Consider the following 14,070-nt stretch of genomic DNA (forward strand, 5'->3'; position numbering starts at 1 on the left):
TTTCATAGTGGTTGGTGTATACCAGGACATATTAGCGTCCCGACAGGTTTTTGCCGGGACACGGGACACGCAACTCAAAATCGGGAGGGTCCCGGTAAAACCGGGACGTCTGGTCACCCTAGGTTAAGACCTGACCTCAGCCAGCCCAGCCGCTCTGTACACCTGCTGCCTGCCAGTATCTCGCATTTCGGATGCTGTTCGATTCAACGCATCGCGCGTTGCGGCCGAACCATTTCGCAAGCGCTCAGGGGGAAGGGCAAATGACAATATGTTAAATAACTAACGAAAACGTTATGGAAATCGACAGTTGTGAGTTTAATACGTTAATTTCCAATTACCATTACTTTGTAATGAGACATTTTTTTTTTAAAAAGGCAAGAATATTAATATTATATTATTAATTGCCATCCGCGGGCCGTGGGCCGTGCTGCATTGGGCTGGGCCGTTAGAATCAGTACCACCTTTCCCCGCCAGTCAGCGCCCCTGTGTTTGACTCACACAAATTAAATGTGTTCTGTGATTCTCTACTTTTACCTGGTCCATGTTCTCTATCTGCCCTTTGTCTTTGAGATGTTCTAATCCATACAGCCGTGGGCAGCTGGAGTCAGTGCTCCTTATGAAATACACAAAATATTCAATCAAAATACAGTTTAGATTATATGTCTGGTTGAGGAAAGACATGTCAGTAACATATCATGAGTTAAAGTACGAGATAAGAACAGCTGAATTCCACCACTGTATTCCACACTATATTCTTTGCATACTTACCCAGGGAAGGGGTAGCAGGGGTTGTCTTTGCACCTCCACAGCCATTTTGTCTCCTCAGGCACTGGCGCTGGAGCCTCAGCCTGCACCTCTACAGCTTCAGAGGTTTTCAGGTCTTCTGTCCCCATTACCCCCTTGCCCACTTTCTTGGTGTTGTTCATGTTGTTTCGTCTACAGGCTAATCTCTGCACCCTCTGAGCGTGCACTTCTCCTGAAAAGCCTGCAGAGTAGCACTCCTTGTCACCACTCAGTCAGTGAAGCTCTTCTCCAGCTTCTCTTGGAGGCCTCACCACCAGACTTCCCCTTCGACCCCCTGTCTCTCTCCTCCTCCTCTATCTAACCTGTGGCCTGCATTTTTGAGATGAGGTAGTTTCTCCTTCTCTACCTCTGCATTCCCCTGTTTCTAATCGTCTCGGATGCTGGCAAAGAAAGCCCTTAATGACATCCAGGGAGCTGGCTGTGTCCCTCTTTGTCCCCTGTCCTCCATCTTTAATATCAATTTCGTGTCTTAAATATCTGTGGAACTCCAGAGATATTAAAAACATAATACAACTGAAGATATAATTAACACTTAAGCAGTGTGCTTAATAGGCCTGTCATTTTACTCACTTAAGTATGCACACTTAAGCATTAAAGCGTCTGCTCCAAATAAAGCATTTGAATAGTTTTACTCCTCAATATTTAATGCCCAAAGCAATAGTTGTTAAAGTACATTTTATGTGTGTGTTGTAGTTTTTCAGTCGTAGTTCCTATTATTGAAAGTAATTACTCACCCAATGTGTTAGTTCTTATTTGTGAGTATTATCATGACAGATAACGTCAGGTGTAACCTAAAAATGTTTTCGAGTGTACTGCTAAATAGCAAGCTACTGTCATGCATTTGTTTGTGTTCATGGTCACACATCACTGTTCTAATAAATCATTTATAATTTGATAAAAGTAGTCATAACGTGTTTTATTTCACTGTTTCAGCTGTTGGCTTGCTGCTCAAGGTCACAATGGGGATTTTGACAACACAAAGCCAATGTTCTAATGTTCTCGAACCCAGCTAAGTGGTGATTGATAGAACAATGGTTAACAATTAATGTGAATTCTTTAATCTTTTATAGCCTTCCTGGACTGACACAAACATTGTGCAGTTACAAAGACAAACTATAGTTTTGTGGACTTTGGTGTAAAATTACTGTAAAAGTCAAATTCCACAGAAAGGTTTACAGAGATCCTTACAATTCTTAAATTCACAATGTATTTTATAACCTATTTAATACTTGCTATTTTAACAAACTACAATGTCCTTTTTTTACAGTTAGACACAAACGTTAGATTTGGCTGTACTTTGGCTATTTTACATGTAATCTACAGTCAAGTGGCCATCAGTAAATGGCCAAACAGATATGGGGCTTGGGCCAGGGTCATCTGTATCCTTTGACCCCTTTTGAAGATGTTGAAAACATCTTGAGGTATTTAAGTGTTGTTGTCACTTTATTGACTGCACTGTATTTCAACTCTGAGTAGGCTGAGGTGAGTTTTGCAGGAAGTTGTTATTTAAAAAGGTTTGGTTTAGCTAGATGCAGTACGGAAGAAGCTGGACAATGGAGAGTTGTTCCTTGATACTCGTGCTGTTGGCAGGTAAGGTACTTTAAAATAGATTCCTGAAAGTAGAAAAAGCGGTCATATCATATTACTTTTTAAACCTTATGGTTGGAGTAATGTTAATATACTGCATACATGAAGACATCATTTAGAATTGCCAAAATGCATGTTGTAACTATGCTTCTGTGTAACCAAGTATTTGAACCTTAACATAAGTGAATATTATGTTATAGATTACGTTCCGTGTTAATCGTGTCATTCATCATTGTAGTAATTCTGCTTATTTAGTTTTCTTAATTTGCTTTAATTTGGTGTTAAAGGCTGCTGAAAGTATGATGTCAGGTTTTTAATTTGTTTAAGGAAATCAGCTTAATCATCTCAGTCAGGGCATTTGCAAAATGGATAACTATTAGCATTTAGTCTTTGTTTGACATACGTGGTGTTTTTGATAATGTACAAAAAGATTTATCAATAGCTGTGTCCTTTATTTATCCACCACTGTACATTATGATATACAAAAACTGTACTAAATTGTATTAAATACATTTTAACCCTCATGAATCATTCCATTTGGCCACCATTGTGTTTTATGAAAATAGCTGTCAAGCTGTTTAGCTTCTTGTTCTTTACCTCATGGGCCCTTTGACATTTTGGCCACATATAATATATATATAATATAATAAGCTCCCTGATTTGAATGTCATGCAAAGAGTAAAGTTAAAAAAACTGAAAGTTATACTGTAGCTGTCATTGACTTTTCTCAATGACAAGACAGGCTCATACTATTAGTTTTTTCCATAACATGAATTAGCTTAAATGTAATGTGGAGTTTTCTTATTTATCTGTCTTCTAATGTGCCTGTACCTCTTTAATAGCACTTTATAATACAGCCCAAACTGTCCCAACCACGAATCCAGACTGCAGCACAACACTTCTCCTTTTTCATGAAAATAACCAACGACGACGATCAACTACTCCCAATACCACTCTACCTCCCTCTTTAAATACCACAACCCCTCAAGTCCCACTAAAATGCTTCAATGGTGGCATGGTGCAAGATGGAGTCTGCATCTGTCCAGATGAGTGGAGTGGTGACACCTGCTCTATTGGTGCGAATCATTTCCTCATACTTTGCATAATGTGGGAGATACAGTACATTTCCCTCTTTGACAAGCTGATTTTGGATTTACAAATATGTCCAACATGTAATGTTCAGTTTGGGTTTGAGATTATTATCGACATGTTCGATGTCACTGGTCATGCACAAGTTTTTTTACAGTTTGATTAATCTCAATAATGTACTGAATCTGCATAGTATGTACAGGTTATTGCTTAATTCCTAAACTATTGTCTGTATTTTCTTTATTTTAGCTAACTTCTGTGATAAGACTCAACGGGAAGATTTCGAATTCCCACGAACTGTAGTTGGCTGGTTTGCTTACTCTTCACAGAAGTGTCTACCTGGTACAACCAACTGTATGTAAATCTCTTGACAAGGATTGGTAACATGTTCAGTTATTTCATGCCATTTCAGCAAATCAAACACATTGATGTATCCCCTCCCCTATTCTCCCTCCATTCCATATAGCTGGTATTTCCAGAGCCTCAGCCAGATGCTCGTACAACAATGGAAACCCAAAATTTGATTCCATTGAAAAAATTGAATGTGAAATAACCCTTGAGAATATTCGAGCCAATGTGAGTAACTGAGGTTATGGTTATCAGTTTGAAGATCTGCAACCTTTCTGTTTGTGTGTTTTCCTCTAAATCTATGTAGTTATTTTCTTATCACGTCCTCCAATCAGGTTACGGTTTCACTTGGGGCAGTGGAAGCACAGCAGCTAGCAAGCAGTACACAAATCCTTACTTCAAGACCAGAGCAGCTGACGGCCTCAAACATCACTTCCGCAGCAAAGATAGTAAATACCATCCTGTCCAACAGCATAATTATTACAGAGGTAATGCTCATGTAGGTCATGTACCATGCTAGCTTGCACTAGGTGGCACCAATTTTTTCAAAGAAGGGGTGTGGGTGCTTAAACCCCTAAATTGGCTTTCGTTGTATAGTTGTTACTAATTGTACCCTTTGTGGTGGTTCAATGATGGGATTACTGTTGGGCATACCCAGCAGACTGGCCTTACCTACACAGTCTTAACATCCTTTGCACCGCAACTGGCAATCAGATGCGACAAATATTAAAATGTCAGCAGAAGTGTTCCTGTTTGAAGCAAGTTTCAGTGAAACAGAAAAGGACAGCATCCTTACAAAGGTGCACTTTACATGTTTGCATCTCTTTACAGGGGATAGCTGTGGCTGCTGTGACAACAATTAGTCAACTGCTGGCTGCTGATCCTCAACAGTTCCCTGAGCAAAGCAATGCCATCGTAAGGTAAGATACTAAGACCTGTGTGTGTGTGTGTGTGTGTGTGTGTGTGTGTGTGTGTGTGTGTGTGTGTGTGTGTGTGTGTGTGTGTGTCTGCACATGATGATATAATATATACATTGTGTGTCTGTGTGTGTGCATGTGGGTGTTAACCTCCATTTCCCCAGACTAACAGGAACCTTGGAAAGGTTTTCAGTAAGTCAGAGTCATAATGCATCCTTGGTGGTTCAGCCCAGACTGGTGGTTCAGTCTACTCAGGTGCAAAGTGACCAGACAGCAGGCATCCAATTCAGTGCACTCTCTGGTGAGTTATATATATATATACATTACAGCCATAGTCAGACCTTTCTTTAAGCATGCCGACATGTCCATTGAAGGGATAATACAGAGAGACATTTTTTATATTATTTACTGAGGCAAACTGCTGTAACATACATGCATGAGTGTATTTTGAGGTTGGGAAGTCAAAAACACAGTGAAATGAAACCGTGCTAGGCTTCAGGAATATATGCATTGCCTACATTGTAAGGCCTGGAATGTACCAGCCCCAAATCTGTATAAGAGATGTAGGGATTCATTTTACACTATCTCAAATCTGTCTCAATTGCTGCTTTATGCTGTGACTTTACAAATACTTTTTTTTAGCTGATATTGTCAATGCATATGGGCCATTCTACCGAATTGGTGCAAAGTCAGGTCGGATATATTTTGAATTTTTTTATGTTTTGTTCCCAAAACTTTGTCCGTGGGCTGAACCACACATGTATGTATATTGTGCCATATCTAAAGTACACATATCTAGTTAAAGAACACTCAATTTTTATATTGTATTTTCAGAATGTTTTGGAATGTTATTCCTCTTCCAAAAAATGTCAATACCGAAACATCGCATTTACTATAGTAAAGAAAGTATTATTATTGACCTGTTCAGATTTTGTTTCCTTCCCTTCTCTGAAGAGTATTTTTACAAAATTTCTTGAAGGTTTTCACAATGAAATCCATAAAAATGAAATTTTTACCAAATTTTCAAGTTCAATTTATACAATTCATCAAAATCTAAGTGCAATATTTCTTTGTAAAATGCAAAATACTGATCATATTGATTCCAGAGTTGTTGACTGATGAATTTGAACATACATTAATCCAATCAGTATCATAATATTTTAGTTGATTACTCAATATACTCTTTTTACAAAACATACAAAACATCCAGTGTTTCGGAAGTGCTGCACTGTTTTGGTAGTGACTGCACTGTTGGATGGATTTTCATTTCTCTCCCAAAATCTTCCAAAAGGTGCTCTGGGCCACCCTTTAGTCCACAGAACACATTTATTTAAAAAATATGGGATTGAACTACTTACCATTTAATTTTGTCACTACCGATATGTTTCGGTAGTGACAATTCTAGCTAACTTTGAGCATAACTAAAGAATGGTAGCAAACACATGGCTAGTATTCACGTCTTTGAAGAGGTGTACACACATAAAAACATTATACTTTGCATAAAACCCCAAAAAGTTGACTAAATTGAAGAGAATATGTGTTCGGTAGTGACAATTCTTAAGGTTACACGTCGATTTTAAGACTTTAAGACACATTTATATCAAAACTATGGGATATAGCTACTTACCATTCAACCATGAGGGACAGGGATGCAGTGTCACTGTATGGTCAAAAATGCAGGGTCGTGTCTAAAAAACAGGCTCAGCCAATGGACTAAAACGCTTGTGTTTCGGTGACATGAAAACTGGGGACATGATTTTTTGAGTATAGTTTATTTATTTAAAAATTAAACCCACAATAAATCTGAATATTTCAAGTTCTGTTTAAACCCAATCATAAAGATCTTTGAAATTAGATCATTGAAAAAAATCTAAAAAAATTAAAAGTGTTATTTACAGGAATTGAAATTTAGATGTCAGGGTTGGGGACAGCTACTTCCCAATAGAAAGTAGCCTATAAATGATGATTTTGTATATTTAGCTTATCACTATCTCATTTAATGCATTGGGGTTATATAGACCATAACATTTTCTTAGTAAATATCTATGCCTAAATACTTAATTGTTTTGTAAATAGTTTTTATTGTTGAGGGACCGCACTTTACACAAATTCGGTAGAATGGCCCATATAAAACATAACAGAACATACAGCCGCGGAAAAAATTAAGAGACCACTTCAAAATTATCAGTTTCTCTGGTTTTACTATTTATTGGTATGTGTTAAAGTAAAATGTACATTTTAGATTTATTCTATAACCTACTGGCAACATTCCTACCAAATTTCAAATAAAAATATTGTCATTTAGATCATTTATTTGCAGAAAAATGACAATTGGTCAAAATAGCAAAAAAGATGCAGTGTCTTCAGATCTCGAATAATGCAAAGAAAACAAGCTCATATTCATTTTTAAACTACACAATACTAATGCTTTAACTTAGGAAGAGTTCAGAAATCAATATTTGGTGGAATAACCTTGATTTAAAATCACAACTTTCATGTGTCTTGGCATGCTCTCCACCAGTCTTTCACATTGCCGTTGGGTGACTTTATGCTACTCATGGCGCAAGAATTCAAGCAGCTCGGCTTCTTTTCATGGCTTGTGACCATCCATCTTCCTCTTGATCACATTTCAGAGTTTTTTTTATGGGATTCAGGTCTCGAAATTGGGCTGGCCATGACAGGGTCCTGATCTGGTGATACTCCATCCACACCTTTACTGGCCTGGCTGTGTGGCATGGAGCATTGCCCTGCTGGAAAAAACACTTCTCAGAGTTGGGGAACATTGTCAGAGCAAAAGGAAGCAAGTTTTTCTTCCGGGACAACGTTGTACTTTGCCTGGCTGAGGTTTGTAAAAGACCATAAGGATTGAACCAAAGCGGACTGGAGGGTCTCCTAGTTCGTCTTCTCTGATGAGTCCAATTTTCAGCTTTGCCCAACACATGGTCGTCTGATGGTTAGACGGAGACCTGGAGAGGCCTACAAGCCACAGAGTCTTGCACCTACTGTGAAATTGGACTCATCAGAGAAGACGAACTAGGAGACCCTCCAGTCGGCTTTGGTTCAATCCTTATGGTCTTTTACAAACCTCAGCCAGGCAAAGTACAACGTTGTCCCGGAAGAAAAACTTGCTTCCTTTTGCTCTGACAATGTTCCCCAACTCTGAGAAGTGTTTTTTCCAGCAGGGCAATGCTCCATGCCACACAGCCAGGCCAGTAAAGGTGTGGATGGAGTATCACCAGATCAGGACCCTGTCATGGCCAGCCCAATTTCGAGACCTGAATCCCATAAAAAAAACTCTGAAATGTGATCAAGAGGAAGATGGATGGTCACAAGCCATGAAAAGAAGCCGAGCTGCTTGAATTCTTGCGCCATGAGTAGCATAAAGTCACCCAACGGCAATGTGAAAGACTGGTGGAGAGCATGCCAAGACACATGAAAGTTGTGATTTTAAATCAAGGTTATTCCACCAAATATTGATTTCTGAACTCTTCCTAAGTTAAAGCATTAGTATTGTGTAGTTTAAAAATGAATATGAGCTTGTTTTCTTTGCATTATTCGAGATCTGAAGACACTGCATCTTTTTTGCTATTTTGACCAATTGTCATGTTTCTGCAAATAAATGATCTAAATGACAATATTTTTATTTGAAATTTGGTAGGAATGTTGCCAGTAGGTTATAGAATAAAACAAAAATGTACATTTTACTTTAACACATACCAATAAATAGTAAAACCAGAGAAACTGATAATTTTGAAGTGGTCTCTTAATTTTTTCCGCGGCTGTATGTCCATGAATATGATGACTTGGTTGGTTTTGGCTCTGGGTCTTTAGAGTTTGCTCCTTAAATGGTGTGGCCTTTCTCAGTATTGATCCCATTCTCCCCACCCTTCAATAATAGGCACATCAAATAACTTTACAACAAACAGAATCCAGCTGAAAAAGAATGTCTCAGAAATTGAAGATACTAATGTTCCATCTGATGTCCATATTTTCATCAGACTTCCCCCAGGTATGTACTGATGATTTTCATGTTGGGTGATAGTATCTGCAAAGTCTGGTCAGTGTCTTCTGTACTGCAATTTTCTCTCCCTCCTTCTCAGTTTCTTTGCCAGAGCGGAGTCAAAGCGTTAGTGTTGGTTTTGTGCTCTATGAGAACGACCTCTTCTTCAGGTCAAAAGTCTTCAAGCCCTCACTTGGCACAAGGAGGATGGTGATCTCTGGAAGTCTAGGAAATGTCACAGCCGAACAAGTGAACTTACGGTTCACGCTCATGGTAAGGAGAAGTTACCTCTTTGTGGTTTTTTAAAGACTAAGGAGGAGGCCAAGCGTGATGAGGAGCGATACTCACATTTTGAATGTGTACTTATGTCACTGCTTAATCACAGCCTGCAAGATAGAAGACAAAAAATATTGTCCATTCTGATAGCGGTATGTGATCTGCCATTGTTTGGTAGAGAAAATGTGCAGCTTCTCAGTAAGAGCCATCTCAAAAGTCTCTGTTACAGCTACAGACACAATACTCTAGCGGAATTGGATGTTTTCCATCTAGCTTAAACCTTCGGGGAAACATGAGTGAGTGCATCTGTTGTTTGTTTACATTTCTGGACTAAGATGGTCAAATGCATGTTTTTTTTTTTTGCCATAGAATGTGTCTGACAAAGTCCTGCATGACTTTGCCTGTGTGTTCTGGGACTACAGCCTGAATGACTGGAGCACCAAGGGCTGCTCCAAAGCCAACCTCTCAACTGGGAGTCTCCAGTGTCGCTGTAACCACACTACTAACTTCGCTGTGCTGATGGTAAGTACTACAATTAAGATCAGTTTGATCACTTACTTCAGTCTAAACCTTTGAAAATTCATCCAGAACTTCCTCTGGGTTTGTGTATAAAAGTTGTTTCATTTTTCATTTAATTTGCAAATTTCAAGTTAAAGATTATATATTGTGTGCACACATATAGTATGTTAAGATATGTCTTATTGATCTGTGTGCTACTTTGAGTTACAAAAGAGCTTACACATATCTGTATTTTTCAGTCTTTTAAGGCAGATCCGAAGTATGCTGAGTCACTGAGTTTGATCAACATTGTGGGGTGCTCTTTGTCTATCGTGGGACTGATATTAACTTTAATATTCCAAATTATCACCAGGTAGGTGCTTACAGAAGCTTGCTATTTAGACTTTTGTAATTCGATTTCAACCTAAAGTTGCAAGTGTATTTTTGCATGTGGGTGTGGATGAAGCCCCGCTATCAGTAGAGATCATGGAAATTTGCCTGCAATGCAAAGCAGTCACACTTTATTGAACAGAAAACATTGCCCCAAGCCTTTTGTGTGCACGACACCCATTAACAATCACAAATAATGCCACCCTCCTGAACATTTGAATTCTCCCTCGTCCAATTCAATATGTTGATATTATTATATTTTCCATCTACTGGAAAAGAGTTGAAACCCTAACCCTAACCCTTACCCTTGGAAAAGAAACTCATTTGGTGTTCAGAAGTCAAAACAACAGCTTACAAACAGAATCTACTGCTATATATACTGATTTGATAACTTGAGGACACACTTCGTCTTTCTAGTTTCATTGTCTAAATGGAGAAAAAAAATGCTTTGTTCTTCACAGAAAGTCCAGAAAGAGTGCTCCCACAATCCTCCTGGTCAGCATCTGTGTGTGTATGACCATCTTTTACTTCCTCTTCCTGTTTGGATTTAAAAACCCCAACGCCAGTTTAAACCGGGACATCAGAGCGTCAGAGGAAAACACCATTCCGTCCTCTGACCTCTACCAGGATCCTGACAAAGGGCCCTGCACTGCGTTCACTGCCCTGATGCAGTACTTCCTGTTAGCCACATTCACCTGGAACACACTCTATGCTGGGCACATATTCTTACTCATCAGAAAAACCTTCTCAGGTCCACCGAGAGGATTCCTGGCGGTGTCCATAGCTATAGGCTGGGGTTAGTAACGGCGCCAGATCTCTCCATAAAGCCATAAAATGAAAATGTGTAATAATTGCACATCTAACAAAGAAACAGGAAAAACAGAGAGCCGTAGTCTAGTAGGGAGTGTACCAGACACACTTGTGCTTTAATTGGTTGGTTGGTATCTGTGAATGTGAACATACATGACCGTGGTACAGAGATGCTGAGTTGAGGGCACCACAAGTGGACATTTCCCACAACAAAGGTTATGTTCTTTGGTATATGGAGGGAGGAGTTCAAAGAAGAATGTATGTTATTAAAGCAACGGACCTACTACATAAAACAGAGAACACTATGCCTAGCCATTTATGTGCATTGTAAAAATTCTGATTCACTGGACCTGGGAGTTTCTTGTAGCTCGTCCAGGTCTATCTGTATTTTATGAGATAGAATGCCACAGGTGTCATCTTCTTCTCTCCTTCACAGGATTCCCTGCTGTTGCGGTTGCAATCACACTGGGAGTGTCTTACAGAGTGGATGATCCTTTGGGCTATCGACGAGAAGAGTTGTGAGTAGTAACAGCCAATGCAGTCATAAATGAAGATGTGAAAAGAAATAATCGAAACTGATTGAAGTTAATCAATTATGTTATTTTGGTGAACTGAGCTTGTCAGCCATAATGGATAGATGTTACTAATGTTTCAGCTGTTGGCTTGCGGCTCTGAACCAAGATGAGGAGTTTGACTTCGGAAAGCCACTTTTTTGGGGCTTTTTGCTTCCAGTAGCTATTATGCTGCTTTTTAATACTGCAGTGTTAATATATTTTGGAATTTCTACATGCAAGAAGGATCCCCTGTTAAGCAGGTAACTTGTTTACCTTTAATACAAATCGTCAGGTTTGTTTATGAAATAATAACTACAAGTTACAAGTTCTCACTCGTCAGTTTTTATGATCTAGTATCTATAATAAACTAATTTACAAACCAGGTTAACTGTTCATGGGAAAGACAAAACAACTTTGTACAGATGTACCACAGAGTTAATTCAATTACCAAGACTAATGATTTCCATCCCTCATGCATACTCCCATCACAACCACAGTGTTTTCACAACACATATACGTTGAAAGTGAGTGTATAGAAGTACAAACAATTGCATGTCTGGCTGACACTTAAATGCACATGCAAAACGCACACACAAACACGTCACATGGATCCTGACACAATGAGATGTACGTTACCATATGCCTTGTGTGGCCTAATTCCAGTTAGAGTGATGCATAATCTAGCAGTGCAGCACTTTACTTCAGTAGGTTTTCTTATATGTTATTTGCAGCACAAGCAGCACCTCACTGAAGAAGTTGTTCATGAGCAGCTTCTCTCTGGGGGCTCTCCTCGGCCTTACTTGGGTTCTGGGCTACCTGGTAATCTCTACCAGTGACCCCATGCTGAACAACATCTTCAGCATATTATTCTGTGTGTGTAACACCACCCAGGTCAGTAAAGATAGATGTATACACAAATAAACTCTAACCACATCAAAACTTTGATGTATTTTCAGACAGTTTTTAAAGCCAATATGTGGGTAACTGTAATCTGTCTTGCTCTATCACACTCTTTATCTGTCTATCTGTCGGTCTGTCTGTCCATACCCTGTGGCTATGCAGGGTTTACAGATCTTCATTTTGTTTACGGTGAGGACAGCCTACTTCAGGAAGATGTTCCTGTCCATCACACATTCAATACCTGCTCCTGAGATTGGTCTTCAAAGTCAGAAGAACGTCATGTAGGACCTCAAGAAAGGCAATGAGTTGTCAAAAAGTGCAGACGCAGAACTGTCTGCCAGGACCCTTCTCACAGACCATTTCATAAATTTACTCTTGCAGAGCTGTGAAGAGATTAAAATACTTTGTGTGCCACCACCAGACTAAGGCTGAGCAGATGGCATCTTACTCATCATTAAACTCCTCATGATGCATACCGCCTCTAAAATTATCAGCCTTCCAACTCCCAGCCAGTCAGACATGAATGGCAGAGACACCACACGTCTGGCGCAAATAATAGCAAATGACTCATCCCCACGGTTGGAATTACGCTGAGGCCTGGGATAGCCCTTTGTTCTGGCCAGGGCATCCCTTGTTCCATTTGAAATCTGAGTTGTTGTTTTTTTTTGGGTGGGGTTTATTCTGATCTAGAATGAATTAGTTTCTAAAACTGATGTGATGAAGTGCCATCTCATTGGATGGAATTTTCAGCCACACTGGGTCGCTGTTTCTGCTCACCTGCTACTCTCTGGTGGTTATCATGAATCATCTGTGGCACCAATCTTTAGACGCTAAATTATTAATAACAGAGAGAGGAAGTCAAAAAAATAAAAACAAAGCAAATTCTGACCATGTTTGGCAACCAATTAGCAAGTAACAGTGTGCACACCTGGACTTGTAATTCATTTAATTTTTTTTTATTTTAATGCCGCCCGGACGTTTCAGGCAGATAACTGTTAGTTACAGTGGGCCCCCCTGGGAAGTGCAGGGTCATTTGGACACTGATAATCTTCTATTCACACTGCTACCGTCTAGTGGCAGATACAGCAATGTACAGCAATACAGCCCTCTGCCAGTACCGCACTCAACAAACTAACTCTCTAGCACTAAAGTTCCAACCCAGAATCACTTGTACTCATGTACACAGGGAGGGGTAGGGGTTTAATATATGTTCATATGTTTGTGACATGTATGTCTTAAAATAAATGCGTAATGCTTTTGAGTTTTGTAATTTTGTGTCCATATCCATCACTATGAACATTAGGAATGAACAGAACAGAACAGAAAGCTTTAAGTATCAGAATGCATAATAAAGCCTAGTTTTACTTCTTTATAATGGCACTGATAACAGATATGCCTTAGGCCAAATGCTTCTTATTGTTTGTAAATGTGTTTATAGAGCTTTATAGATGCTATGTTTAAGTTAAGTTAAATGTTGCTGTATTAAAGGTTCCCAAGAGTTAAGTGGCACACTGGGGTTTTGTTATTATTATCGCCACCACCAACATGTTTCTCTGTTCCTACTCCCCTTACTCCTGTAAAAGTAACTCTGAGCACAGTGTAAGCACCACTAAACTGGTCTTTTTTGTATCATGTATTTACCACCTGATGTCTGTAAATATATTATGTACATCTACCAAATGCAGGCTGTCTACAACACCTGTTGTTTCCCTTCCCCTTCTATCACCCCCCCCCCCCCCCCCCCCCCCCCCCCTCCCTCCTATCTCCACCCGGCCGACCTCAAGCAGATGGGTCCCCCCTTATGTGCCGTTGTTCTGCCTAAGGTTCCTTCCCGACTAACGGGGATATTTTTTTCTTGCCCCTGTTGCCATTGTGCTTGCACTAAGGGGGCACTAAG

At 39.5% G+C, this 14,070-nt stretch overlaps 1 protein-coding gene across 1 annotated transcript; it reads left to right on the forward strand.

The window, feature by feature from the left end:
- Positions 1 to 2,357: 2,357 nt before the first annotated feature.
- Positions 2,358 to 12,599, forward strand: LOC308362618 (adhesion G-protein coupled receptor G7-like; the record flags this gene model as incomplete). Its single annotated transcript, XM_080835349.1, is given in 17 exon segments — positions 2,358 to 2,394; positions 3,234 to 3,467; positions 3,730 to 3,834; positions 3,947 to 4,056; positions 4,164 to 4,316; positions 4,660 to 4,748; positions 4,910 to 5,046; positions 8,644 to 8,754; positions 8,846 to 9,018; positions 9,391 to 9,543; positions 9,780 to 9,892; positions 10,371 to 10,705; positions 11,156 to 11,237; positions 11,375 to 11,533; positions 12,005 to 12,164; positions 12,336 to 12,455; positions 12,459 to 12,599. Coding segments are annotated over 17 exon segments (2,412 nt in total).
- Positions 12,600 to 14,070: the final 1,471 nt, after the last annotated feature.

The sequence above is a fragment of the Sprattus sprattus genome (assembly GCF_963457725.1).
Source record: "Sprattus sprattus genome assembly, chromosome: 3".
NCBI classification, from domain to species: Eukaryota; Metazoa; Chordata; class Actinopteri; order Clupeiformes; family Clupeidae; genus Sprattus; species Sprattus sprattus.